The following is a 26,492-nucleotide window of genomic DNA, read 5'->3' on the forward strand; positions in this document are numbered from 1 at the left end:
CTCTCAAATCGTGTTGATGAATGACATGAGAAGCGTGATGTTGCGTGGATTAGAAAGTGGTCGTATGCCCTTTTTTGTATGTGTTGTGTTTGGTTTGAACGCGAATGGAAGGAAGGGATGGATGGATGGATGGAGGATTTGAGAAGATTCGTTGATACAACCAACTATGCTACAGTGCTAGTTGTTCTTCGCAGATAGAGAGTAGAGAAGTGGGATAAGAATGTATAGTGGATGGTGGTATGCAATGTAGGTGGGTGGGTGGGGGTGTGGTGTGTGTCCTGCAGGGGTTGTAAAGGTCGGAGGATTAAGTGCTGAGTGCTAAGCTTTTTTCACAACGCAGCATGGCTATTTCGTACAAATGTGGCACTTCTACTACCACGGCTACTACTACTACTACAAGCCATAACACCCACCATCTATGAACAACATGCATACAAAATCTAATTTCATGTAATCTAAACCTACCTCATGATCCAGATAAACAATGTTCAGAATCTTTCTTTGGATTACCCCACCATACAGGACCAGACCATTGGGTCATGACGCCGAACAATAGGTAAACGCAAAGGGCACAAATAGAAGTCCCGGCGTCAAGGGCGGAACTTTGTTGATCAGTCACTTACTTACTCACGCCCTATCTATTGAACATATGGGCAATAGACTATGGGGACAATCATACGCCCCGAGTAGAAGCAATCTCCCCTGAAAAGTCGTAGGTGGACATGCTTTCATCATTTTGGGGATGAATAGAGGGTTCAAGAGTTAGAAAAGTGAGACATTTAAAGGGGTGTGAAGAGATTTGGGTTGATTCTTTCATTTGCGTGGGCCGTGGAGGAGACTCACCTGAGAACGTAGATGTAACGATTATATAATTCCGGATACTTGACAGCCCACCATTTATGCGCCACAATGGCGACTATTATACCCGTCAACATGGTGTTGGAAGGGACTTGAGGGACCAGAGTTGCTCCACTACAGATGATGGGAAAGACGACCTATGATGTTAGTAAAATACTCATATCTCATTTCTAAACTACCTTCGTCCGACTCGTTCCTACTTGACACGCCTACGAGAGCTCATACTTATGCCTAGGACACATAGTGTGTCTGGTACCCATTTGACGAGACTCCCTCAATGATGTACACGTCTTGAGAGGCATCTGGCGAACACACGTGTGTGATAGTACAATGGGCACAGAACCATCTCTCACAGAAACAGACCAATAGTAACTTCAATTCAAAGCAAATATCGGAATTAAGAGAGTGAAGAAAAGTTGATCGGTATAAGACTTTCGACTCACCTTATTAAACTTTTTCCCAGGCCATCGTTTATGTGCCAACCAACAAATCACAGGTATCATACCTCCTACTACAAAACCACCATATAACACCACATATTTACCGGTGAAAAACCTAGCGGGACTTACAGCGCCCCAGATAACCGAAGCGGAGTAAAATATAGCAGGGGATCTACCGGTCCATTGACCAGTAGGATCGACTAATGTTCCGTCCAGGTAAGGGCGTTTGGAAGATAGGACGGAGACTAGGGTGATGTCTGATAAGACAATCAGCTCTTCTACAAGTACTTTATAACACACTTTTCTCTTGTTCTCATCAACGTCGGGTTTATGTACCTCTTGATGAAGTAGAGTTACTGGAGTGATTGAGGGATGAGTGGACAGAAATGTCTTGAGTACCTGTTTCGGTGACTGTATGTTGTATGAAGTGTGTTTGGTGCCAAGTGATGGGAAGAGAGTATGGGATGATGATGGTAAGGCCACGACTCCAAAAAATAAAATGGGAAGAGGGAGTACAATCTAGAGTATGACGGATGAGAAAAGAACGAAAGGACGATAGAAGGCGAGAAGAACAAGATAAGGAGAAAAAGAGGGACGGTTCACTAACAATTACACAAAGCTCCCAAAACCGTACCCAATATCTGACATGCGAACATTTCTCTCGGTGGGATAGACATATACCATCCTAGTTTTAGGTCTTGCACCAAGTCTAATGCTTGTGACATTGCCATATCTTCTTCCTCAGCTCCCTTTTATTTCCCATCCCCACCAATTCCATAAGCCTAAACAGCACCCTGCCTATACTTACGGCCACTTATCTGCTTATAGAGGACATTTGAGAATAACTCACACCCTAAACATTTGAAAGTCACACTAATCGTTAGCATGCCAAATCTCGTCAAAAAGTATCAGGGGTTAGTGGGAAAGAATCACTCACTTTCCAATAGGTTTACCAGGCATTAATACTCCCGCCACGCTAATATCAGCTTTACACTACAAAACCTAGAATGTAGATGAGAAAAGAAATTCTCACAATTCAGTCAGAACGTTCTGACATTAGCCTAGTTTGTACTGAAATGATAACTTACAAGACCGATTCTGGTATTGCTCACAGCGGCGATGACCCCAACACTTTTATCAGCCCCGCACAGAACATTCAGGTAGAAATGAAAGAAACGTACGGGATGAGAAACACCTGAGTCTTAGCATGAACCTACATGGAGAATTTAGGTGATAACTTACAGCGGCAATGGCGATACTCAATATTACCGCCCAAATTGGCATCTGCAAAGGGGTGGTTTTGACAAGTATGACTATATGTCAATTATCGAATACACGTATGAAGGTAGACTGAATGGACTGACCGGCAATACCAAAGTTAACAGCTAGAAGTCCCATGTACCAAGATTGAGGAACGGGTCGATATGATCGCATAAGCTTACTAGTCCGTCAACGTGTTCCTTGAAGCTTTGTATCTCATCAGGGACTGACTTATGAGGGTCATTCAACTCTTTCCTATTAGACATAGCTTCATGATCAGCACGATACATTGTAAGGAAAGAAGGAAATTACCAAGTTTGATCTCGTCCCAGTGCCAAAGCCAAACATGAACTAAGACGCTGGATAGAGATGCGAAAGATAAAGCGTAGGTGAGTGCACTATTGTCAGATTTGTTGGAAGAGAATACTGTACAAGTGAGGTAGACTCACAAATGAGGTGTTAACAAAAGAGGTTTAGCTTCTTCCCATTTTTGGATGTCCAATGACAGATCAGAATTGAGAACAGAGGTCACGTCGAATCTATTTTGTAAGCTGTATCCCAGAGATTGAACAGCCAACTTACTTTTGGAAAGTCGAATTGAATAGTCCAGCTGAAACGGGTGAAGGAAATTCTCTGGCATCCCTACTATATCAGATGTATTGAAGATAATGTGAGAAATGAGAACAGACCAAAAATTAAACAAAAGCATCAATGGCGTTACCTTGAGAAATCAACTCTGGAGTATCGTGCCGATTGACTTGACTTACGATCCATATCATTCCAATCATTCCACCAAAAAAGTTGGTCAAAGCCCAAAGAGGTGTAAACAAAGGTCCACTCATCCCTACAGAACTCCAATCGAAACTAAAGTCTAACATTCCAAACCCATCATAACCACTTCCCAATACCCTCAACCACCAACTTTTATTATCCAACAAACACAAAACCGCCACACTGGTAAGAGTGGGGAACAAGAGAGAAGGGAGAAATTGATACGCCCAAGTCATAGCGAAGATCAATAAGAATATCCGTAATCGACGTACGGTAAGGAGTTTCGCAGAAGCTGATAAAGCTGTGGAGGATGAAGAGTAGAGAGTCGTAAACAGTTGAACAGTGACGAGGTTGGCTGGCCAGTACATAGCTGGAGGAGAGACCAGAAGGGAATGTACCATTCCTATTTATCAGTTGACCAATTATGAGAGAGTGATTACTGACCTGCTAAACCAAAACCGACACATTGTGTAGTGAGTAAAAGAGCTATTGAAGGAAGAGCAGGAAGTGGTGTTTTATAATAAAGATCCATAATTGCCAATATGTCCGCTGCGTATGCAGAAGATGATCCAGATGAGAAGATCACACTGATTCAACTAAGCTCATAATCTTATCATCCAGCAGGAAGGTCAGCTTACCTGACGAGAAGAGCTTCTTTTATACTGAATTTTCCAGGATTCAAATCTAATCCCATCCATCTTTTCCCACGCTTCACTAGTCTTTCATTGGCCAAAAGATGTCCGAGGGGATATGTGACGAGGATGACGAAATAAGCCGAGAAAGACGGAGCGTTGGATTTAAAGTAAAAGACTTGAGAAGCTGAAGCTCCTAAAGCGCAAAAAGCACTACCTAGGATCACCACTCGAGGTGTTAAAGTCGGTAAGGAAGTGTCATCGGTGGTAGGTACGGTCTATACTGTCAGCTTTCAACTTGGATGAAGATTCACCAGCTCACTGTGGCTATGAGCTGCTCGACCTTTGTTCCTTTACCAATCACCTCCTGATCTAGCTCTCCAAGGAGCGGTCTTTCATCCGAATCTTCTATGACAGGCTTACCCTCTTCCGGGGGTGGTTTCTGGGTCTGGAGCAACCGAGCATGTTCTTCGTCTTCAGGTGGATGCAGGTCGTCATGGTCGTAATCGAGCTCTGGAAGTTCGTACTCTTCCGCGGCGGTGGGTGATACAGGAGCCATTTCAGGCCGAATCTCTACCTGTTGAAGTGCGCGGTGGTGCTGTTGACATAGGATGCCTTGGTCGTTTCCTCAAAGTGACATGGTCGACATGGAGAAGACACTTTGGGCCTACTACACACTCGTATTCAACCTGCGCCCCGATCGTGTGGGTGGTGACGGAGATCAACTCAGTATCCGCTTTTCCGGCACGTGGTATTACGTAAAGATGAACCGCTCACGCGTTCAATGTTCCTCGTCAGCGTTGAGCTCTCTCTGTGCATTCCACCACTACTGCACTACTACTCGCCTCTCTCACTCGCCCCTATACTACCTTCCTCAACTCCTCTTAGGGATAGTGATAGTGACCGTTGGAGTAGCCAGATAGTCATCATATACTCTCACCTATAGCTTCTCTCCTCTCCGCTCGTTCTGTCTTCCCATCATGGTGAGTTGTAACGAAACTCTCAAAGTCTCCTGCTAACAAGTCAGGCTCGTAGATATGACAGTAAGCTGGCATGATCTCTGGCGATATGCCTAGCTGACTATATTAGGTAGAACAACCATCTTCTCTCCGGAAGGTATGTTCAATCCATTGTTTGACAGGAGACATCATTGATGTCTAGGTCGATTGTACCAAGTCGAATATGCAATGGAAGCCATCTCTCACGCCGGTACCGTCCTCGCCGTCTTATCAAAAGAAGGTATAGCCATTGCTGCTGAAAAGGTACCACCTCCTCTCTTGTATAATGTCCTCGTACTGATAGTCATAGAAAGTAACGGGGAAATTACTCGATCTTTCCCTTGCCCCTGGGGGAGAAGGTATGGGGGGTGAAGGTGCCGAAGCTTGGATGGGAGGTGGAGGCGAAAAGATCTTCTTGTTGAATAAGTGAGTGTCCACTCGTACTCCTCATCGTCTGTCCTACTCTCAATGGAAATCGCCGTGTGACTTCCAATCACCAATCAACACCTTATGTCGGTTGTTGAGTGTCGGTGGGCGTTGTCATGTGTAATCCCTTTCAGAATCCATTACTTCTTAAGTTTGAAGTCGTCAAAGCTGACTTTCAGCAACATTCTGGCAGGTTTGGCAGGTATCACTTCCGATGCCAATTCTTTGGTCAACTTTGCCAGGAACAGAGCTCAACAATATTTGTTCTCGTACAATGAAGACATCCCTGTGGAGTTGTTGGTCCAGAGATTGTGTGATATGAAGCAGGGATATACCCAATTTGGTGGTATGTCGAGACTTCACTCCTAGTCCTTTCACCCTCCCCCTATATCTCCTCGTCACTCCTCATTCCGATCGTTGAGCTCCTGATGTGGCTATATATGTCACACCCTCGATGTATGAAGGAATGACATTGAATATGATATACAGTATACAGAAATACGTCCTAATACACAGGTCTTCGACCATTCGGTGTTTCCCTCATCTATATCGGCTGGGACGCTTTGTACGGTTTCCAACTCTATCAATCCGATCCATCTGGTAATTATTCCGGATGGAAAGCAACTTGTATAGGTGCAAATCATTCTTCCGCCACAAGTCTGTTGAAACAGGATTACAAGGATGATTTGAGCTTGGAAGATGCAAAGAGTTTATGTTTGAAGACGATGAGTAAAACTATGGATTCTATTAAATTGAGTAGTGAAAAGTGTCAGTTTTCTTTCTTTCTTCTCCCTTCTCCCTTCTCTCTTCTCTCTTCTCTCTTCACTCTTCTCTCTTCTCTTTTCACTCCTTTCAAACTAAGTTCCTATGATTCTTTTCGTGTGCAAAATGAAATAAAATACTGCTTTGTTTTCCCTATCTTGAAAATGTCCGTCTTTGGGGAATCAAGTTGTTGATCAACAGTGGAATTTGCAACCATGACATTACATCCTGAGACTGGACAACCGTTAGCGAAGATCTATCGACCTTCTGAGTTGGACGAACTGTTGCGTACGCTAGAACTAGGTGGAACGAAAGAAGAACAGATTGGGGTGGGGGAAGGTACTGGAGGTGGAGGTGGTGGAGAAGGTAATGTTGCCATGAGCACATGAAGAGGTCGAGGTATAGCATGCATCATTGTATACAAGAACATAACATGACCATTTCTTGCTCACATGTAAACCTCTTTCCTCTCCCCCTTGTTCATTGCTTCTTCGCTGCGTCTCCGCTGCTTCTTCATCCCAGGGAACCGATTCAGCCATATGTCGATACATTTCATTCCACCTGTCATAACATGGTATCCGTCCAAAGTTCATAAATCATGCCTACTTCATCCCTGACCAGAATCCAACGAGACCAACGAGGGACTAATGAAGAAATATCATAAGGTGTAACTACTACCCCTCTATAACCTCTTCAAGAGGTTCATCACCCCCCATACTAACCGAAACATCCATAACAGCTCTTTCCATAGCTTGATCCAATTTAACTCCTAATTTAGCTTCTTCCTCTTCTTTCTCAGCATCAGCTTGAAGTTCTTCAATAGTCAAACTTTTCTTTCTACCATCTTCTCGTTCAAAATTTGCAAAATCTAAAATATGTTTGGCTTCTTCTTCTACATCTGATCCTGAACCTTCTGCCAAACCTAACAATTTACGTAATTCTGAATTTTCGAATTCTAATCGAAGTATCTCTGCTTCTCTTTCTAAAGCCCAATCTTGTTGACCTTCGTTACCTGCGTAACCACCTTTAGATCCTGGTAGAAAACCTTGGTGTTGCAATGGGGTTTTGGGAGTTGGTGTTGTTTGATTTGTAGTTGTATGACCTGATTGTAGGGGATGATTTGGTTTGTTGGATTGAATAGGTTGATTAAGTGTGTTGGATTGGATAGGTTGAATAGGAGCGTTGGGTTGATTGGGATGGATGGGTTGATTAGATGGGTCGGAATGAATCATCTGGTTTGATGTAATCGTAGAAAGAGGTAAAGGATTCGGTAAAATCGGATTATTGTTATTCATCGAATGATCAGGTGACGCAATAGGTGAATCAAATTTCACATGACCATCAGGCATGAGTAAACCAGGTAATTGTGATACTAATTCCATATCTGTTTCTTCTCCTCCTAATGATCGTAAAGCCGAACGAAGTAATGTTGAAAGTCTAGTGAGGAGTAAAGAAAGGGAAGTGTTATCGTGAAGTTGAGCGGATGAATGAGCCGTTTGTAATTGTTGTAGTAATGATGTATAATATGAATGAAGGGAGAGATCATGTTGTTGGCTTGAGAACTGTGAAAGTTAACATAAAAGAATCTTATATATTGACAATGACTGTGTCAATGGTTGAACGTAACATTTCTATCTGATTGGAATGTATTGACCTCGACGTCCGGGGACCCTGTATGCCAACATGACCAAAATAAAGATTTGTGTTGAACTTGGGGACTAAACTACCAAGCTTGACCGTCGTACGTCATGTTGAGGAAGAAGAAGTGTCTCTCGCTGGTGAAAGGCGACATGGTAGGGTATAAGGTGACGTATACACGGACTCGAGAGGGCGGTTCAGTCGAAGGAAGAAAGATGATCAAATGTATGACAAAAAGCACCTCTGACAACAAGGTAAAACAGAGAAGGAAGATACGACAGATTGAGATAGACAAAAACTCACAGCTACACCCCTGAACTTTCCCATGACAGTCTCCAAAGTCTGTTCGTATTCCTTCAACAATTGATTAAGCTGTTTATTCTCATTTTGAAGATATTGGTTTTCCAATACTAGATGAGCGGCGAATTGTTCTAATTCAGAAGTAAATTCTTCTATTCTGTCAGTTCTTCTTACATACCGCTACTTTATCAATTTGTCCTGCAACATACAATGGAGTCTTTTCGTTATCCTCGTAGTATGCAGTGAATATACGCTTCATTGAAGTTAGGTAGGGAGTACAATGAAAGACCTAAACAGGTAAAAACTCGCCATTTGAAATATCAAGATTGAATCGTCTTAAAGGGAATCCAGTTCCTACATGTGTTGCTTGACCTTTGACATTTTCACTCTTCGCTTTGAGTTGAAGGACGAGTGCTCGGTTAGTTTGCAACTGTTCTATTTGTCAGTTCCCGCTATACATATCATTTGAGGTCACGGGGGATGGATGAGGACATGAGATGTCAGTAGAGAGAAACTCACCGGACAGTTGACCGACGAGGGCCCATATTCGTGTCAAATCTTCTTCGGCGTCCATCATGGATCACGCCCTAGGGTTTGGTGTTCTATGAGAGTCTCAATAGGTCTGCTTGAAGTCGAAAAGTGTATACTTGTGTTATGCAGGATGATAGTGTGGAGGGTAAAGTGATGGATGGATGGAAAGGAAGGGATTCACTTCTACTCACTTGATTTTTCGCGACTATCTTTCCACTTTCCACCCTTCTTCTCTTCAAAGGTACACTTTTCAACTTCCCTTCCTGAACCATAGGTCAAGGCTGCACTTGAGAAGAATCGAGGTATGTGAATGAGAGTGTATCAACATCAGGTGAGTTAATCGTTCATGGAAGTGATGCTGCAGGCCTGAGACTGACCCCACTCCAGAGGTCATGATACCTCACCATGAATACCGTATCGGGTTTACAATCCGCCCTTCGATTATACAACTCTGATAAGATCAAAGATCGTTCTCAAGGTGCTGAACATGTCCGAGAGATATTCTCTAATCCTGAGAACCTTCTATCCTTTCAGGAATATGCAGCCAGGGATAGCGGAGCAGGTTGGATAGCTCTCTTCCAATGTATGTTCCAAGTTGTCGTCCTGGAGAAGAAAGTTACCACTCGAAGAGATGCAAAAACTTCCACATTACAAGGTCAGATCTTTCTTACTTATCAAAATTGATCTCAATACTGATATATCTCAGCTGAGAAAAGATTGGCAGATGCTATTTCCCTCGTTCGATGGATGACAGAACGTTCAGTTCATCTCATTTCGAAAAAACCTTTCATGACTCTATTCAGTCATTTGGTTTCTCTTCTCGTCCACGGTACATCTTTATTTCAACCTTCATCTCTCGATTATGCCAAAGCTCTCAATAAACTTCTCTCTTATCCGCCTCATCTGAACGGGTTGGATCAAGAAAGTCTGAAAATGCTCTTGGGCATATGTTGGGCGGTGATGCTCAACGATGAGATCTCTGTGGAATTCGAATGGGAAGATGAGAAGATTGAAGAGATTGAATTAGAAGAAGGAAGAACGAACACACTCATCACTCAAATGGATTCGAGTGTTAGGAATAGACCGACAACAACTCAAGCAAAAGCGGAATTAGCATTACTCATTCCTATTTTACTTTCCAGTCCTTCAGCTCCTATCATACCTCCTCTTCCGTCAATTGGAACAGATAAAGAGGGTGGAAGTATCGGTAATACAGTTTTGGTCAAGATACATCGGTTCTTCTTACAGAATCCAATTGAAACACCATTGCATCTACCGATATTACGAGCGTGTGACATCGTCTTAGCGGAATTCGAGTTCAATTGTAGCAAAGAGATGGTCGATATGGGAAGAAAGTTACTACCACATTTGGTCACTCTCTGGGGCACGAGAAACAAGGTACTGCGAGAACAATTAGTCATCACTCTCAGAATCCTTCTGCCTTTCGTGACACATTCTTCATTGAACGGGGGTTATGACGCAGGAGATATGAGGGACATTTTGGGAAAATTGGCGGATGGATTGGCTAAAGAGACGAGTAATAGGAATGGTATACAACCATTGGACCTCAACGTTATTCGATTGCATACACCCTCATGTCTGTCCGCGAAGTCTCATCCTGAGGGAAATTGTCAGCCCTTCGAGACGAGCACAATGACGGTACGTATGATCATGACCTCTTTGCTTTGATAATACTTACTCTGATAGGCTGGATTCGACTTCTCACATGAATGCGCTATGAGCTGGGTCATTCTCGAGCTATATGCGGATTGTGTAATCTTTGTGAGTATCTTTTAGTCGAACGACACCCAGACAGCTGAAGCAATACAGCTGCATGTTGGACAAGTCTATTCCATTTCAGACTCTTCTGAACCTGTTTTCAAGCGACGCAGAGTGGAGACTGTAGATCCCATCAATGCTCTCCTCTCCGGTGCCCAGACGGGAAGCCCTGCTTCCAAATTGCTCTGTCTGCAAGTGGTCATCTTCTTACTCGAACGACACTCTCATCAGCTTTTACCTGCTTCCATGAAGGAGATCCAAGTGACTTTGATCGATCTCCTCGACAACCCCTACGAGCCCTTACAAGCGTGGGCTTTCGTTGGACTTTCCGCACTTTGTTCAATTATCACGACTCCCTCGTCAATGGACGACGTCCCCCCATTATCTTCCGTTTCTCTTCCCCATCAGCCTCAAGTCAACTCTGAGGTCTTCACGCGCATTTGGACACATGCAATAAGGAAAATCTCTCTTGTATCCATCTCAAGGACAGCTTGTCTAGCAGCCAACACTCTCATATCGATCGATACACTTGATCGTGCCAGAGTTGGTGAAGACATTCGAGGTCTGTTACAAAATCTGGAGGTACAGCCCCCACCATACCCATTCGACTCTGTTTGCGAATTTCTCTCGACTGCACTACGAATAGCAAAATCTGATTCTTCGCTTTACTCCCTCAATCTCGAGGATCGGGTGATTCGATGGCTTGAAGTATGGGATCCTGTGAATATTGGTAAAGGCAAGACGAGACTACCTCAGACTTCACCTAGTCATATCCTTCAACTCATCAATGTCTCGTGTGGGTTGGTGCATCACGAAATTTCTTATCCGAAGACTGACGAAATGCTTCCCGACTGTCCTATCGTTACTCGATACATGCATGAGGCTGGGACTCGGAACCTCCGTGACTACATCTTAGACGGACGAATCCCACCCATCGAACAAGTGACACTATCCTCCCCGTCCCCTGCTTCTATAATGAGCGCAAGTCCCGCGTGGTCCCAGAATGAGTCCCTCTCACCTTTACTCGACCGGCACATGAAATGCTCATCCTTTCTCACCAATCTGTTACAAACACTTCATGCCGATATCAGCGATCCAAATGTGCATGTAGCAACATCACCCGAACGGATACGTCGAGCTGTCGACGTGGTTGTTCTTGCCCTCAGCTTTCAAGCAACTCTCCAATTGAACGCATTACAACCTGATCCATCTTGTCTTCAATCATGTTCGGAGATCCTCGGCGCTCTTCAACCTCACCTGAAGTCTACCAATGTGCCCATTCCTGCTCTCCTACTAGTATGGTCTGGACTGAAACCTCTTACCACTACCGCAGCCGAAGACCCTGCCGTCACCTGGCCCATCTTACTCCGACCACAGGAGATGTCCGGCATAAGTCTCAACTGTTTGTCCTTGCTCCCTCCCTTGACCCAACGTGAAATGCAGAAACAGACACAGATACAACCCACTCAGTTCAGCGGGACCGAGCTAATCACTCTCCAAAGCGTGATTTGGAGGATGGATGGGGTGAGTCCATGCATTACCTCAGTGTGGCGAGCTGATGGACCAGGTGCAAAGTCTTCTCATGGGGTTGCTTGACATCTGTCAAGAGTTAATTCAAGATTATCGTACCGCCAGTATCGTCACTCCCAATGCTGTTGATACGTCGAACGAGGATAATTTTGGCGCCGTCAAGCTCGCCGATACCGAAGCTATGCCACCTTCTGCAGAAGCATTGGAATGTCAACGTACTTCGACCGCGTTATTGAAATGTATAACCGACTTTCGTTTAGACGGTCTTAAGCTCAACATTGTCTCTTCTCTTCCGGTGAAAGACCTGGCCCTTCTCAACGCCCTCTTGGCTTCGGAAGGTCCCCGCTTCATCCAATTGGGAGAACTCGTCACTGAGGCTGTATCCAACGGACGACTTCGTCTCACTTTGGACGCCGTCGATCACATCCTTGCCGCCATCGAAGAAGTGTTGACGACTTATGCGTACAGTCGGGACACACGACTGCTTCAACTCGCCCTCTCCTTCATCGGCTGTTCTGCTTCAGTATGGTTAGAAGCCGATTCCAAAGATAGTGACATTGGCGAGCGATCGATACATTTGATCAAGTTCATGCAAACTAAAATCGCCAGAGGTCAGATACCCGCTTGGCAAACCCGACTTGAACTTTTGAGATTATTTGATCGTTATGTTGAACTAGACCCATCTCTTTCAACGTGGCACGAACTCCGACCCGATAGCATGGAAGTAGATGGATCCACCGACGACACACCCTCAACTTACGCCGCAGACGCACTTGTTGATATCGACGCCCGTGTCAGGTTTCGAGCAGCGACTTCAGCCTCAGCCGCATTACATCATTTGAAAGTGGGTCCATCGAAAGAGATGCACTATTATTTCTCCGCTTTGGGGAAACAACCAGGTTTAATCTCTCATTGGAACTCTTTCCTTACTCATCTTCTCTGGAAACTTAATTGTTGTCTGTCTTCTTCGACTTTACGACCCGTAGCATTGTATCATTTACTCGAGATCCCCTTATCTACAGAAGCTGTCAATGAACATATTCGTATCGGTTTTCAAAACGTGGCAAATAGATTGGGATTTAAATCTGTCCCGGAATTACTCAAACCCTATGCTTCTATAACCATTCATAGTCTCCTTCAAACTGGTCAAGACGCATTACGATTACCTTATCATCTATTCGGCTGGAAATCACAGAAAGATCAAGCGACTTGGTGGCTGGAAATAACAGGTCCGACGATCATCGCGAAAGGTAAGGGAGACTATTATTCTCACCTGTGTTCAGTAGCGGAAGTCAATGTGCGACAAACTCTTGAATGGCAATTCGACTCCATTGGGGCTATCATATCCGGTGAGAACGCATTAAGCGGAAAACCCTTTAAAGCACCTGATGTCATACTCTCCCACCTAAAGTCGGTTCTAGATAAGGGAGTCGGTGGTAATCTGGATATATTGTGCAAAGGAAAAGAAGAATTGGTCGTCATACGATTGTTCGATATCCTAGCTGTGGAACCTGATGTTGTACATGCGGTCACATCCATGGAGCAAGTAGGACTTGAAGCACAAGTGACCCAGATTTACTCGGATCTTCTCGTGCAGGAGAAAGAGATGGAAGAGAGTGTGACATTCTTAGATCCTGCCATTGATGTCGTATCACTCCTACAATGTCTCCAAGTATGGCATCAACAATTTCCTCGTATATCACGCTCAAAGATCGTCTTCAATGCCGTTCTTAGTCTGTCCAAAGCCATTCACTCTTCTCTCCTCGTTCAAGAACAACTTCGATATCTTCGATCTATCGCCGTGGCCATTTCAATCTATAATATCGAATACAAGAAGTCCGTCATCCTGGAGAGCTTAATGAGAGAAATGATCCATCTCTTACCATTCGAACGCATTTGGCCTTCGGCTCTTTCAATCTTCATATGGGCGTTCAATCAGATCCCACACGTCACCGGTCCCACTCAAGCATTACCGGACTTGCTCATCAATCTTGGTGAGGTCTACTCTTCCATACTGAAACAAGAAGCCCACGAAGAATGTCTCGTGGCTATACGTGATTGGATCGGTCAATCAATATCCTCCTGGAAGAAAATCGGTGTTCTACGTACCTCTTTAGAGATGGCTCACATCCTATGGCCACCTGACTTAGGTGTAACACTTTCAGATTGGTCCCCTCCCAACTCTGCTGACCTCATTCAACTCTTATCAAATCAATCGTCCCCTGATGCTTTGCAGATCTGTAAACAGTTGGTCGCCACCACCTCGACTCATAATCAGTCTTTCAAGACTGACATATTTTGGATCATCAAGCGTAATCTACCCATGGGAACGTACGAACATGGAGGAACTCTGGCTTTTCTCGATTTGCTATATCACTCTGAAGGTCAAGTTGCCGCTCCTAGTTTAGATGCCATCTCAGGTTTGTTACGAGATCCTATAATCGATACTATCCGTCAACGATATTCTTCCGAACCATTAACTATGATCAAAATCGTATTCGTCACTCTGATAGGTCAACTTCTGCCTTCCAAAAATGTTGATCTTCGAGATACAGCGATACGAGTGTTGTCGGCAATGTTACCGCATATATCAGATGCGGTGGATCGGAATCGACTCCCGGGAGATTTGAACGATCAAGTCTCACTCCTGATCCCCTCTCCTCTATCTCATCAAACGGATGAACACAAGAACCTTGGGATGCTTTCAGAGTCCAACGATTGGATCAAGCTTTCCTCTCGGCCAAATGTCTGGTGTAAGGAGCTGTCCGTGTTCGTAGCTCAAGTATTAGGAATAGAAGACAAGATCTTCCCTTGTATTGTTCCACTCTTGAAAGCAGAAGGAAGTCAAGTGAAAACATTCCTGCCATGGCTAGTGCAAGCTATCTTGACCCACGTCGCAAAACATTCTCGAACGACGGAAGATCAAGTCCATATACTCTCTCAGTATTTCACCGCGGTACTTCAATCATCTATGGTGGCAACAGAAACCATAGAAATGATATTAAACGTTATTCTACATCTCCGACATTCTCGTCCTCCGTATCGTAAAGATCCATTGTCATTTGCTTCATGGCTTAAAATCGATCCCATATTACTTAGCGAAGCCGCTATCAAGTGTGGAGCATATACCACTGCTCTCATGTTCCTCGAGTCTTCGTTGGATGATTCTTCGGTCAATCTTGACCTCACAAGTCAACGAGTACAAAAAGTACGTTCATCATTACTCACTTCGTTTAGAGATTGCTGATTTCTGAGATAATGTACGAAATCTACAGCAATGTCGAAGATCCCGATGGTTTCTACGGTATCCAAGCTACAGATCTTGAAAGTGCCTTGATACGTCGATTGGAACATGAAGGAGAACACTGGCGAGCATTCGGTATCAATGGTGCAAATTACCAAGCTTCCATAGGATCTAACCTACAATCCCAATCAAGACCTCTGAACATTATCAACAATCTACATGATATAGGATTCGATTCATTGGCTTCTGATATTCTTGCCACCTCACGTAAATCTACCAAAACTCCCGGCTCTGACTCTCTTGGTTTGGAGCTGGCTTGGCGTACTGGTGATTGGAATTTACCTCTCGAATCTGACAAGACTGCCGAAAGAGCGTTCTACAAAGCATTGAGGGCCGTTCATCGGGATAGAGACCTCGCAGCTGCTACAAAAGCCGTTCAGGAAGCTTTGACTGATGGTATGACGCAATTACGTGGATTGGGAATGGAAAGAATGGCACAAGTGAAGCAAACAACCAACAATCTTTTATGTTTGAGAGAAATAGCTCATTGGCTCGAACCTGCCACTCAAAAAGCTTTGGCGGAAGGTGATTCAGAAAGCTCTGTCCTTACTGGTCTCACCGTCCTTCCCTCCGTCTTTGGGTAAGCTTCTCTGATCCATTTGCGTGAGAAAAAGATGAGCTGATGTTAGCTTTCGAGAGTGTGAAAGACTCATGTCTACTCGTTTGTCGTTGATCTCCGCTGCTAAATCTCGTGAGAACCAACAATTGTTTGGAGATCTTACCAACCCACAATTCGACACACTTCGACAATTGGAGAAATCCTGTCGGATCCGTCTGAGTGAGATGGCGAGGGAAGATGGGAATCGTCAAGCTGCCATGAACACCATAACCGCCGTCAGACATCTCGAGAAGGATCAAACACCTTCGACATCTGCAGATGATGAATTCGGACATGTTTTGTGGTCCATGGGCGAATATGCTTTGGCGACTAGACATACGGAACAAATGGCAAAAGTCATCAAACCTGAAGGAGGTCGTGAGACCCGTTTGGCAGTGTTGATGGGTAGAATAGTGAGTCAAATTGGGTTTTCCTTCTTAACCACGAAGTTGCGACTTCATTCCTGTGGTATCGTCGCAAGCCTTTTCTGTGATTACGAACCCACCTGCGGTGTGGTGAGGTCGAAACTGATTATCAGGCTCATTGGAGTTCTGTCGCACAGATGAAACCTGCTCAAGATGTCAAAGCGTTGTTCGAGGAAGCATGCTCTTTGGCTACACGACATCATCTAGACGAGAAAGAAACCGCTAGACTGAGTCACGAATACGCTTGTTTCGCACATCGACAATACATATCTCATCATACTTCCTCTGAACTTGAAAGATTACGTATCTACGCTAAAACCAACCCTTCCGTCGCTGAATTATCCGCCACATTGGCCAAGTCATCCAAAGGGAAACATTCATCTTCCAGTGCATTAGAAGCGCGTATTAAAGAAGCTCAAGAAGATGAAGCTGCTTTAGAAGCGTTACAAACTGAAATCCGAACTTATGTCAAGACGGCACTACGAATGTTCGCATCGGCTTTAACGAATTCTAATGAATTTGATGATTCCATGACACGTTTATGTTCACTTTGGTTAGAACATGATGGAGATGAAGAAGTGAATAAAACTTTCGCTTTCAGTTTAAATCGAATACCTTCTCATAAATTTATATTCTTAGGACCTCAATTATCAGCCAGACTTAATCGACCTAAATCACCAACCAATTTCAATAATTCTTTGAATAATCTGGTAACGAGAATAGCAATGGAACATCCATTTCATATCTTATATCAAATTATAACTCTTGCCAATGGTGTAAAACCTTCAAAATCTGGACCTCGTCAATCGGATATAGGAGCAGAAGGTCGTGGTCCTGCAGCAGTACAAGTTTTACAACAAATATCAGCGACAGATGATACTACTACTCATCCTCTGGCGAAAATGGCAATTGTTCAAATGAAAGTATTTGCAGATGCTGCTGTACCTTGGTGTTTATATAAAGAACCGGCAGATGTGAAAAGTACGAAAGAAGGTGAATATGGACTTCCACAAGGTTGTCCTTTGGATGGTTTGGTAAAGGTTAATATACCAATACCTACTATAGTACCTGTTGTTGATCAAACGGGAAAATATGGGGACGTACCGACTTTGATAAGGTATAGAAAGAGATATAGACTTTTGGGTGGGATACATAGACCTAAACGAATGACTTGCTTGGATTCTTTAGGGAAACAGCATTATCAGTTGGTGAGTAAAGAGTTTCATCCCCCTTATTTCGAAACTCATCCCTCGAGTTTGGAGTCTATTTAGAACAGTCACTACCCCTCCCTCTTCCTCTTCCTCTTCATACTCCTTTTACTCGCCCTCTCCCTTTCCTGCTTTATCTAATACTCAGAAGTGGGCACACTGGCCATGATGAAAGAAACGTAAATGGCTGCAGGGAGAAGTGGTAGATGGGTCGTAGCTGAACCTTGTATGGTGAACTGATGAACAGTTCAAAGGTGAAGATGAAGTACGACAAGACGCCGTAATGGAACAAGTCTTCGAAATGACAAACGATTTACTAGCTAGGGATAGGAAAACGAAAAGTCGGAATTTAAGATTCAGAACTTATAATGTCATACCGCTTTGGAACAGGACAGGAGTGATAGAGTTCGTTTCGAATGGTCAGGCGATAGGAGATTGGTTAAAGCCAGCTCATGAGAGGTGAGTCTTTTCGCCTCGCTTGTCTCGCATGTCTTGTCTAAATCCTCTCACAATACCAAATCATCCTCTAATACGCTTTCGTCCTGTTCTTCCTGCTCATTTCCCTGTTCGCAATATGGCCTGGGTTTCTCTTCTCAGTGACATCAAGAGAATTGGCATCAATCCCCCATATGACGAATTCTCAGGCTCAGGATTTGAATCAGGTGAAATATGAAGTTGACGCTGAATTTCAGATACCGCAAAGATATCGATCATTCCCCTGACAGCATGCGAAAACAGCTGCACACGGTACAAGAACGTGATTTTAATTCTCCCAAAATGACAGAAGTCTATCGCAAGTTGATCAGTCAATTCCGACCTGTCATGAGACATTTCTTCACTGAACGACATAAAGATCCCATGGCTTGGTTTGCTATGCGATTGAATTATTCCCGCTCTGTCGCTGTGACCTCCATGGTGGGACATGTATTGGGTATAGGAGATCGACATTGTTCTAATATCCTCATTGATCAGGTACAAGGAGAGTTGGTACATATTGACTTTGGTATTGTGTTTGAGGAGGTGAGTGGTCGTCTTTGTATACCTTCTGTCCTCCTACCTGCATTCATGTCCTTACACCTTCCTGCCTCTTTACCCTCACCCCTTTTTCTCCTCCCTCCACCTCTCCACATATCCCTTCGTTCACGGAAGCCGGTACACTCGATACACGCCAATGTTTTCTAGAAGGAGACCGCGAGGGCTGGGCGATATGTGAAATTGACAAACAGGGAAGAAGGTTACGAATTCCCGAAAAGGTCCCATTTAGATTGACAAACGATATAGTTGATGGATTCGGCATTACAGGTGTTGAAGGGACATTCAGACGATGTTCGGAACATACTCTGAGAGTGATGAGAGAATCAAGTGATTTGATCTTGACAGTGTTAGAAGTTTTCAAGCATGATCCGCTTTATGCTTGGTGAGTCGTCCCCTTCTCTCCATCCTCTCGAGTTTCCTTCAAACACGTCCTCTGATCATCCACTGAACACTGATCACACATGAATTTGTTCACATATCTCGTAAGCGAAGAGATGGCCATATATGAAGTAGATCACAAAGAGGTGTGGGTTACGTGAGGTCGATTTGTTGATCAAAATAGGACGGCAGATTCTGAAAAATTACAGAGAGCTCAAGGAGGACGTAAAGCCGATATTGGTAGAAATTCCATAACAGCGCAAGATAAAGCAGATAGGATATTAGCTAGGGTCAGAAATAAATTGAGACAAGATTCAAGTGTGGAATATAGTGTTAATCAATTGATACAAGAAGCGAGGGATGTAGAGAATTTGTCGAAAATCTTTGTTGGTGAGTGATACGTGCTTTCCCCCGTCTAGTACCAGGTTCTTCCACCCCTCTCATTGATTCCTACATAAATTCTATCACTGGACATATAAAATTATATGAACCCTCGCCTTTCTATCAACTATATCGACAGGGTTGGTTGGTGGATATCTTCGAATGAGATTCTGACCTAGGTTCAATAATTTGGCTGATGACAAGGTTGGCAACCGTGGTTGTAGAATACCTAGCATCATCTTCATCACACTCATCAAACTCATCAGCATGGCATAGGAATACGGAATTAATGGGATCAAGGTGTACAGTGTACAATCACATACAACATGCATGTTTTCACTAGAATCGTTTGTACTTTGGTTTTCCCCCTTTTGTCTGCTCTTTCACCTGTACTTGATCTATATCCGTCGTATCATCCTTCATTCCCCTTGTCCTCAGGCTGAGACCCCAACGTATCCATTTCACCTTTAGTTTCTATTCGTCCTCGTCCAGTTTCCGTGAGAACTCATCTTACGCTAAAGTCAGAAGTCTGGGATTACTCAGAATCTCCCACTTCTATCCCTGAAACTCGTACTCCTCCCTCCATCATCCCGTCCCGACGTACCACGTATCAAGCCGAAAGTCCCTCCTGTAGCATAAGAAACCTCACTTCCTTCATATTTCCCATATCGGGGTGGTAACAATTCTTCACCGACTTGATCGTCTTCCCTCCTTATCTCTTCAAACACCTCAGTATCATTCCTAGAGGATATCACCGTCTTTTGCTCTAAGGTGGTTTCGTTCTTGGTGTATGATCCCGGAATCGCTTGATCTCCATCGTGGGAGTTGGAAGATATCTTATTTGCAGGAGCGAGAGATGATTGTGAATATTGAGAAAGATCACTGATGATACTTGCGTTGACACTGATACCACTTTGTCGGAATTGGTATTTTGGTGGTTTTGAATATATGTCTAGATGCGAGTTCTGAGCATTCGGAGTCGAAGTGAGGGATCTCGACTGATTATTGGGGTTGTTGCCAAGTGTGTCAGGGTTCACTGAGAGATAAGTCGGTTGGATATTGACGATTGAATCACTGTTCAATATGAGGTTTCTCGGATGATTAATTGGTATCTCACCAGATGAAGTAATGTTCGTTGTAAGAGGAGGACCGAAAGTGTTTGATGTGGATTCTGTCAATGCGAGAGAATAAGTGAATGGGGGAGAATAGCTTGGATTCAATCGTTCATCATTCTCTCCTTCCAATTTATCATCCTGACCAGATTGTCTTCCAATTCTTAATCTCTTAATTCCAGATTGATCCGACATGTCCACTGTATCATTTCGTTCAGACCTTTTCACTGAATCGAGTCGTCCCAATCCTCTTAACGCTCCCGCCTCCTGAGACCCTCCTTGTGAAGAAGAAGATTGAGAATTCTCACTGGTTAAAGTGATGGTTGGTGGAGGTAATGGTGAAGGTGTCGAATTTCTTATAGTGAGTCTATATCCATGAGGTCTATTCTGATCAGGTATCTGTTGAGAAGATATCACCATCGGTGTGCCGGTCCTTCTCATTTCTCTTAACCCATTCGTATCATCTTGTGTGAAATGAGAAAAGTTGTCCATCTTCATAGGATAGACTGATTCTTGTGGAATGTGCAAACTTCTTGATGATTCCCTTTGATCTAAAAAATCTCCAAACCATAATCGTTCTGGTCCTATTGAATCTTGAGATAAAGGAGGTTGGAAAGGTTTTAAACCTGTTTGTGGGATAAGAATCGGAGGACCGGAAAAGAAACTACTTGATCTGTTTAAATTTGATTTAGTGTTATCTTTCCTTTTTACACGTTTAGATTTTGTTGGTTCATCCTGAATTGTGATACGTTTGGATTTTGGGTTCGTATATTTTCTTGGTTGTTCTTCTTGACGCATGATACTTTTTCTAGTTGATCTTCTCCATTGTCCGTCTGAAATCTTAGAGATAACCTCTGGATCCCATGTATCCGTTGACATCTCCGGATATGAAGGTGTAGAAGGTGTTGAAGGAGAAGTAGAGGTAGAGGCTGGTGTTTGAGGATGTCTGAATCTGATCCAGGCCCACCAAGTCATCCAAATTTCCGAATTACTCCCATAAGCTATGAAAACCAAAGGAGCAGAAACAACTTCCACTGCTCTAGGCCACCAAGTAGCTGACCATCCGATTATCTGTTCAATCACTAAGTAACCGCATGTTGACGATATTACCGTGAGAAGATACAAAAGGTTTATCCCATGTCGTGCAGAAGGTCGAAGGGTTGGATCTGGAGAAGGAAGAAGAGAATAAAGATTGATAATGTGTGATAGGAGTAAAAGAAGGGAGATTGTGATGGGAAGTAATAGAGATGGAGAACGGACGAATCGCCACCATGAAGAAGGAGAATGACAGTAATATCCCCACCAAACGTGGAGGGAGGGATGGAGTAGAGTGTCGATAAGAAGAGGTGTGGTAGGTATAAGTGCGTACACCCAAGGGATTAGGAGGAGGTATAAACGAGGTGAAGATGGATTGGGATTGGTCGAAGTGGGGAAAGAGTGATTGTAAGTCTATCGCTTCAGCATATCTTCCCTGTCATCTGGACGACAACCAAAAAAGATGGGTCATCATAGGTGATTCCAGAACTTTTCAAAGGTAGGCGGCATCATAGCAGGCAAGGAAGTCACAGTTGTGAATAATAAAAGGCGGGAAGATGTGAGATGGAGAAAAAAGGAGAAAGAAGAGGGCTAAGGAGAGGAAACACACGTATATGACAACAGGTAGATGAGCTATCAAAGCCGTACTAAAAAACGCTTCTCTATTTCATCAACAAGCCATCCTTTTCTTTCCATTTACGAGTAATCAAAACTTACAAAACAGCATCAACTCGACAAAATAAAGAAGCTCTTCCAAGTTCTTGCACAATGGCGAAATGAGTTTGAGTATCTAATATCGGTAAAAGTGCTCGGATGATCGTACATATCATCAAAGAGATCGATGCTGGACTCGGAATGTTTTTCGTTTGTAGAGAGGTGAGGTGACGAGGGACAGAATGGGTGATAAGGAGTAGGATAAGGGGTATGACGAAAGATAATGATGTACCTTTATGTCAATTCTTTTCCGCTGTCCACTCCAGTCATGTTTATGATTTCCCATTCGATCTCACTCAAGATGTAATATCCCCGTGAAGATTATAGAGGAGGAAGGTGAAGACAGGATAGAATGGAAATACTCACTACGCTCTATCAAAAAAGTCAAATCAAGATCAATCATTTCTCATAATCTCGTAGTTGTATGTCCATATCTCTTCTTTGCCTATTTGTCTTCTTCAGCTGTTGTAGAAGTATTGTGTATCATAAGTTGTTGAAGATCATCCTGGTTGTGAAATCGATATGATCAAATGAGAAGAGATCAGAATGGGTCAGTGGTTGATAACATCAGTATATAAGTATGGTCTCATCGTCGCTACCAAGAAACCCATCCCTCAAGGATCACTCATCTTCCACCCCGGAATGCCTCAGGGAGTTTATCGGATCATTCTCCGTATCCATCATTGGATGACCTCTCGGAACTCGGGGGATACGCCCGTCGTGAGGGTTCCAGCGGTGCAACAGCCCATTGTAGTAGAATACCGGAAAGACAGGGTAGAGAAGGGGACGTTGTCAAGTGAGAATTTTGAGTATCATGGGGGTGAGGAAGAAGTCGTAAATCGTCCTTTTAGAGTCTTCATCGGCGTCTTTCATTCACCGCTGTATACAGTAGTACTTTAGTATAGTACCAAGTATAGACCCGTATTGACGGCCGTTGGATAAATGATATGACGACAGGATACGAGCGAGTTTCAGTTGAAGTTTCGACTGGAAGTTCAAACTTCGAAAGGAGGTTAAGGTCACGTGACTTACATTCCCCTACTAAAGAATTTTGTCTACTCTAGTGCACTTGTTCTTCTTTCTCATCAACACAGGTACACAGACATACCAAACGGAGAGGGATTCAAATATTAGAAACACTAAAGATGGTCAGCGCAAAACGTAGAAAAGAAAAGTCGGTTTCGAAAGTGGTAAACCCTACCCCGGGACCATCAACAATTCAAGATGTATCCACTCTCATAGGTACTGTCCTCTCCCCTCTTCCACCCTTCACCCCATGACGAGAACACGACTGACAAGTATTAGAAAAAGCTCATTCACTTTTGGCTCAATCAAATTTCGAAGTAGCTATCAAGACTTTGAAAAAGGTGATACAACTTCAACCTGATAATCTTGAAGGTAGAGAATTGTTGGGGGTTGCAGAGTTGGAAGGTGGTGATGAGGATGTTGGGAGAGAGGTGAGTCTTTGATTATGTTATCTCACCTTTGGAATTACCAATCCCATTTTCTTGTTTTGGTAGATTTTCTTTTCCCCAGAGTCTTTTCCCTCTTCTCAACTTCTGCTCGATATCTTTTCAACTTCTTCAACCTTTGACCGTAACCTCCCTCTCCTGACACTTCACGAGTCTTTTGACCTCGGTCTCATGGCAGCGCGGCAGATCATAAGCTTCTTGTAACTGCCTAGTGCCGTGATTGTTCACCACTTGAGAAGTCATTGTATTGGTCCACATCAAGAGCCACCGACTAACCTCATAAGCACCTTCTATCCCTTTTCCCTCCCCATACCCCCAACCCACCTCAAACACCCTCACCTTATCTTTACCTCGCTCAAAGTGCCGAAAACCCACATGAAGCTTTAGGATATTATTCCACAGCAGCAGCGATGATAGAGAATGATTTAAAAAGAGGTAAATCGTCTAAAGAAGAAGAAGTTGAGAAGCGAGGAATGGCCGTCACGGCTTTAGTGGCTATGATAGAGATTTGGATGTCAGATTTATGGTATGTCTACTGTTCTTCCTTCCTCTCATATCCTTCTCTCTCATCTATTGTCTCATCTATCCTCGTCATCTCCATCCGAGCATTTTTTACCAGCTCTTTTGTTTACCTCATTCCAATTCAATGTCACCTTCCATTCATGTATCATCTTCGTTATCCTATCTCCCGGAACACCGGAAATGAGACGTCACACTTCTCCTCTCACATGTTGGAACGTTTCTGAGTTCCTATGAAGGGCTGTAGGCTATCAGAAATACCAAACTGCATCTTTCAGTATATATAAGACACTTCTGGTCCAGCTCACATATTCAGCTTCGAAGATGCCGCCGAAACCAATTGCGATGCTCTTATCTCCCGAGCAATCTCCATATCACCTAATGACCCAGAAGTCAGATTATCTCTAGCTTCTATCCGGATGTCTCAGCAAAGGACAGAAGAGGCTGAAACTGTCGTTATGGGTTTATACGATGAGATTAAAGAGAAGCAACCATGTGAGTGTTCATTCGTGTTCTCGTGTCTCTTCATCTCCTCTTTCAAATGATCTCAAACACACCGCCTTTCTGACCTCTCAACCTCTTTCCCAGCGCTGTAGCCTATCAGGATTCTAGAGATACGACACAGAGCAAGGTCTAGCATGTTCCTGCGATTTTCCTAGCCGGCGGACGATAATCTTCTCACGGGCAAAGATGCAGTCTGGGGGTAAGGTTGGGAAACGTAACTGATTAAAAGTCGACGAATCTTTACCAGCTCTTCCCGTCCGACTTAACCTCACACGTCAATTACTCGAACATCATCTCCATCTCCCCGCTCTTGATATAGTTCAAACTATCCGAGAAGAAGATTCACTCAATGTAGAAGGTGCTTATCTAGAAGGATGGGCTTTGTATCTCCGTGGGGAGGCACTTTCTTCTAGTCGTCCACAGCAACCTGAAACCTCCCCTCACTCTCTCAACGCCATCCCATCCCATGGCATTGACCCCAGATCTTCAAATATCGCTGGGAATGTACCGAAGGTCGGGATGGAGGATATAGACGTAGAAGATGGGCTAAAGGGAAACGAAGAGGTGTGGTCCACCCCGGAAGAATGTTTCTCAGAGGCGATGAGAAGTTTAATGGAGTGTGCAAAGCTTTATGAAGAGCAGGAATATTCAGATGAGGGAATAGGATCTCATGTAGCGGAATTATTAGAGGGATTGGATAAGAAAGGTGTGAAACCTGCAGAGGAAGAATGGGAGGATGAGGATGACGCTGAGGATGTTGAGATGGTTTAAGATTTGTTTCGACATACTAATATCTACCGGCATACTTTTCAAATGTATAAGTCGACATTTGATTATATAATGGTTATGATGCATCATGTAAGATGCATGAATCATGAATCATGTCCCACCATGTCCAGGGAGTTTATGACCCCATTGTTCTCTATCTTCCTGCGGCTCGACGACATCGACGGGTTTCTTGATTTCTTCATGACTTGCGGATGACTCCAGCGTATCTCTCGACATAGACGACTCTGGTGTCTCTCTCGACGTAGACGACTGGTTATGGAGGGAAGAACTGGACGCAGATATCGAAGCTATAGACGATGAAGTGGGTGGATGTGTTGAATTTAACGACATAGTATCTGATCCTGAGGCTTGTGTAGAGATCAATCGTCCTCTTCGAACTTGTCCAATCCACCATCTCTCCATTTCTTCACTAATGGAGACACGATTCACACTAGGATCAATTATCATCTCTAACATTCTTGTCATTTTGCGTAACTATCCATCAGTTCTCCCGCTTTCCTCACGAAGGATACATACCTAAGAATCAACTTTTGCTCTGTAAGTATTGAGTTGTACGTACCTGAAAAAATCAATCATATCTCATAACGAAGGGTAGAGAATGGGAATTACCTGATATTCTATTGCTGTATAATCTCTAGGTGAGAGTGGAGGATGAAGGAAGTTGTATTTCCAATGAATCAAAAAATCTTTTCTTGTGGACTGTTCGTCAGGTTATTTCTCACAAGTTGTTGTTCTTCCATTCTTCTCTCGAAGTCATTCAGACACCTTATCCCTTTCATCTTGTTATCTTTCACACTTCTTCGGCTTCAATTCTGAAAATAACCTCCAACCAAGAATTCTCTCAATTGGGTATCTCTCGCGCAGATATCTGGGGACGAGCCGCTCATAAGGGAGGATTATGGGGTGGGAAGATAGTTTTGGGATCAAGGATTCGAAATTCGAGTGGATTTGAATGATAGGACGGATTCTACCTGTGAAACGTAACATACGATAGGTTTAGACATTATTGACTTTAGTCCCCTGCTTGTCAGATACTGATAAAGAAGAGTGGGGGAGATGTCTCACTGTCGATACAGACGGATAACTTCTGTTT

The 26,492-nt window shown here is 43.6% G+C and overlaps 6 protein-coding genes across 6 annotated transcripts; 3 read left to right on the forward strand and 3 right to left on the reverse strand.

Moving 5' to 3' along the window:
• Positions 1-416: 416 nt before the first annotated feature.
• TREMEDRAFT_40668 (uncharacterized protein) lies at positions 417-4,619 on the reverse strand. The gene is made up of 15 exons (XM_007006963.1): positions 4,284-4,619; positions 3,968-4,239; positions 3,774-3,916; positions 3,326-3,732; positions 3,248-3,279; positions 3,141-3,200; positions 3,008-3,097; positions 2,842-2,956; positions 2,663-2,735; positions 2,512-2,611; positions 2,371-2,429; positions 1,906-2,034; positions 1,302-1,555; positions 844-995; positions 417-602 (listed from the first exon to the last, which is right to left on the reverse strand). Exons 1-15 carry the CDS (start codon positions 4,518-4,520, stop codon positions 467-469), a joined length of 2,259 nt encoding a protein of 752 aa, XP_007007025.1. The 5' UTR covers positions 4,521-4,619; the 3' UTR covers positions 417-466.
• Positions 4,620-4,808: 189 nt separating this feature from the next.
• On the forward strand, positions 4,809-6,572 carry TREMEDRAFT_45506 (uncharacterized protein). The gene is made up of 8 exons (XM_007006982.1): positions 4,809-4,944; positions 4,989-5,004; positions 5,051-5,077; positions 5,123-5,223; positions 5,270-5,385; positions 5,565-5,731; positions 5,902-6,153; positions 6,349-6,572. The coding sequence occupies exons 1-8, from the start codon at positions 4,942-4,944 to the stop codon at positions 6,534-6,536; spliced, it is 870 nt and encodes a 289-aa protein (XP_007007044.1). The 5' UTR covers positions 4,809-4,941; the 3' UTR covers positions 6,537-6,572.
• Positions 6,573-6,821: 249 nt separating this feature from the next.
• TREMEDRAFT_64957 (uncharacterized protein) lies at positions 6,822-8,659 on the reverse strand (the record flags this gene model as incomplete). The annotated part of the gene is made up of 5 exons (XM_007007102.1): positions 6,822-7,709; positions 8,089-8,237; positions 8,264-8,265; positions 8,391-8,520; positions 8,605-8,659. The coding sequence occupies 5 exons, from the start codon at positions 8,657-8,659 to the stop codon at positions 6,822-6,824; spliced, it is 1,224 nt and encodes a 407-aa protein (XP_007007164.1).
• Positions 8,660-9,021: 362 nt separating this feature from the next.
• Positions 9,022-19,478, forward strand: TREMEDRAFT_64958 (uncharacterized protein; the record flags this gene model as incomplete). Its single annotated transcript, XM_007007103.1, has 13 exons — positions 9,022-9,271; positions 9,323-10,275; positions 10,324-10,398; positions 10,429-11,919; positions 11,963-15,133; positions 15,181-15,809; positions 15,859-16,240; positions 16,366-17,460; positions 17,708-17,919; positions 18,153-18,480; positions 18,687-18,877; positions 19,058-19,263; positions 19,459-19,478. 13 exons carry the CDS (start codon positions 9,022-9,024, stop codon positions 19,476-19,478), a joined length of 9,003 nt encoding a protein of 3,000 aa, XP_007007165.1.
• A 315-nt stretch (positions 19,479-19,793) lies between these two features.
• TREMEDRAFT_64959 (uncharacterized protein) lies at positions 19,794-22,518 on the reverse strand (the record flags this gene model as incomplete). Its single annotated transcript, XM_007007104.1, has 5 exons — positions 19,794-21,437; positions 21,627-21,815; positions 22,012-22,063; positions 22,119-22,347; positions 22,482-22,518. 5 exons carry the CDS (start codon positions 22,516-22,518, stop codon positions 19,794-19,796), a joined length of 2,151 nt encoding a protein of 716 aa, XP_007007166.1.
• An 895-nt stretch (positions 22,519-23,413) lies between these two features.
• On the forward strand, positions 23,414-25,381 carry TREMEDRAFT_34391 (uncharacterized protein; the record flags this gene model as incomplete). The annotated part of the gene is made up of 5 exons (XM_007006946.1): positions 23,414-23,572; positions 23,872-24,113; positions 24,423-24,601; positions 24,840-25,022; positions 25,152-25,381. Coding segments are annotated over 5 exons (993 nt in total), but the record flags the coding sequence as incomplete, so codon positions are not given.
• Positions 25,382-26,492: the final 1,111 nt, after the last annotated feature.

Source organism: Tremella mesenterica, assembly GCF_000271645.1.
Source record: "Tremella mesenterica DSM 1558 unplaced genomic scaffold TREMEscaffold_12, whole genome shotgun sequence".
Taxonomy (NCBI): Eukaryota; Fungi; Basidiomycota; class Tremellomycetes; order Tremellales; family Tremellaceae; genus Tremella; species Tremella mesenterica.

Coding starts and splice junctions, on each gene's coding strand:
- TREMEDRAFT_40668 (XM_007006963.1), bottom strand. CDS start 4,520: ATGGCTCCTGTATCACCCACCGCCGCGGAAGAGTACGAACTTCCAGAG. Junction 3,280..3,325: donor TGATTGGAATGATATGGATC/GTAAGTCAAGTC, acceptor TGATTTCTCAAG/GTAACGCCATTGATGCTTTT. Junction 3,201..3,247: donor ATGCTTTTGTTTAATTTTTG/GTCTGTTCTCAT, acceptor CTGATATAGTAG/GGATGCCAGAGAATTTCCTT.
- TREMEDRAFT_45506 (XM_007006982.1), top strand. Junction 5,224..5,269: donor TAGCCATTGCTGCTGAAAAG/GTACCACCTCCT, acceptor TGATAGTCATAG/AAAGTAACGGGGAAATTACT. Junction 5,732..5,901: donor GGGATATACCCAATTTGGTG/GTATGTCGAGAC, acceptor CCTAATACACAG/GTCTTCGACCATTCGGTGTT.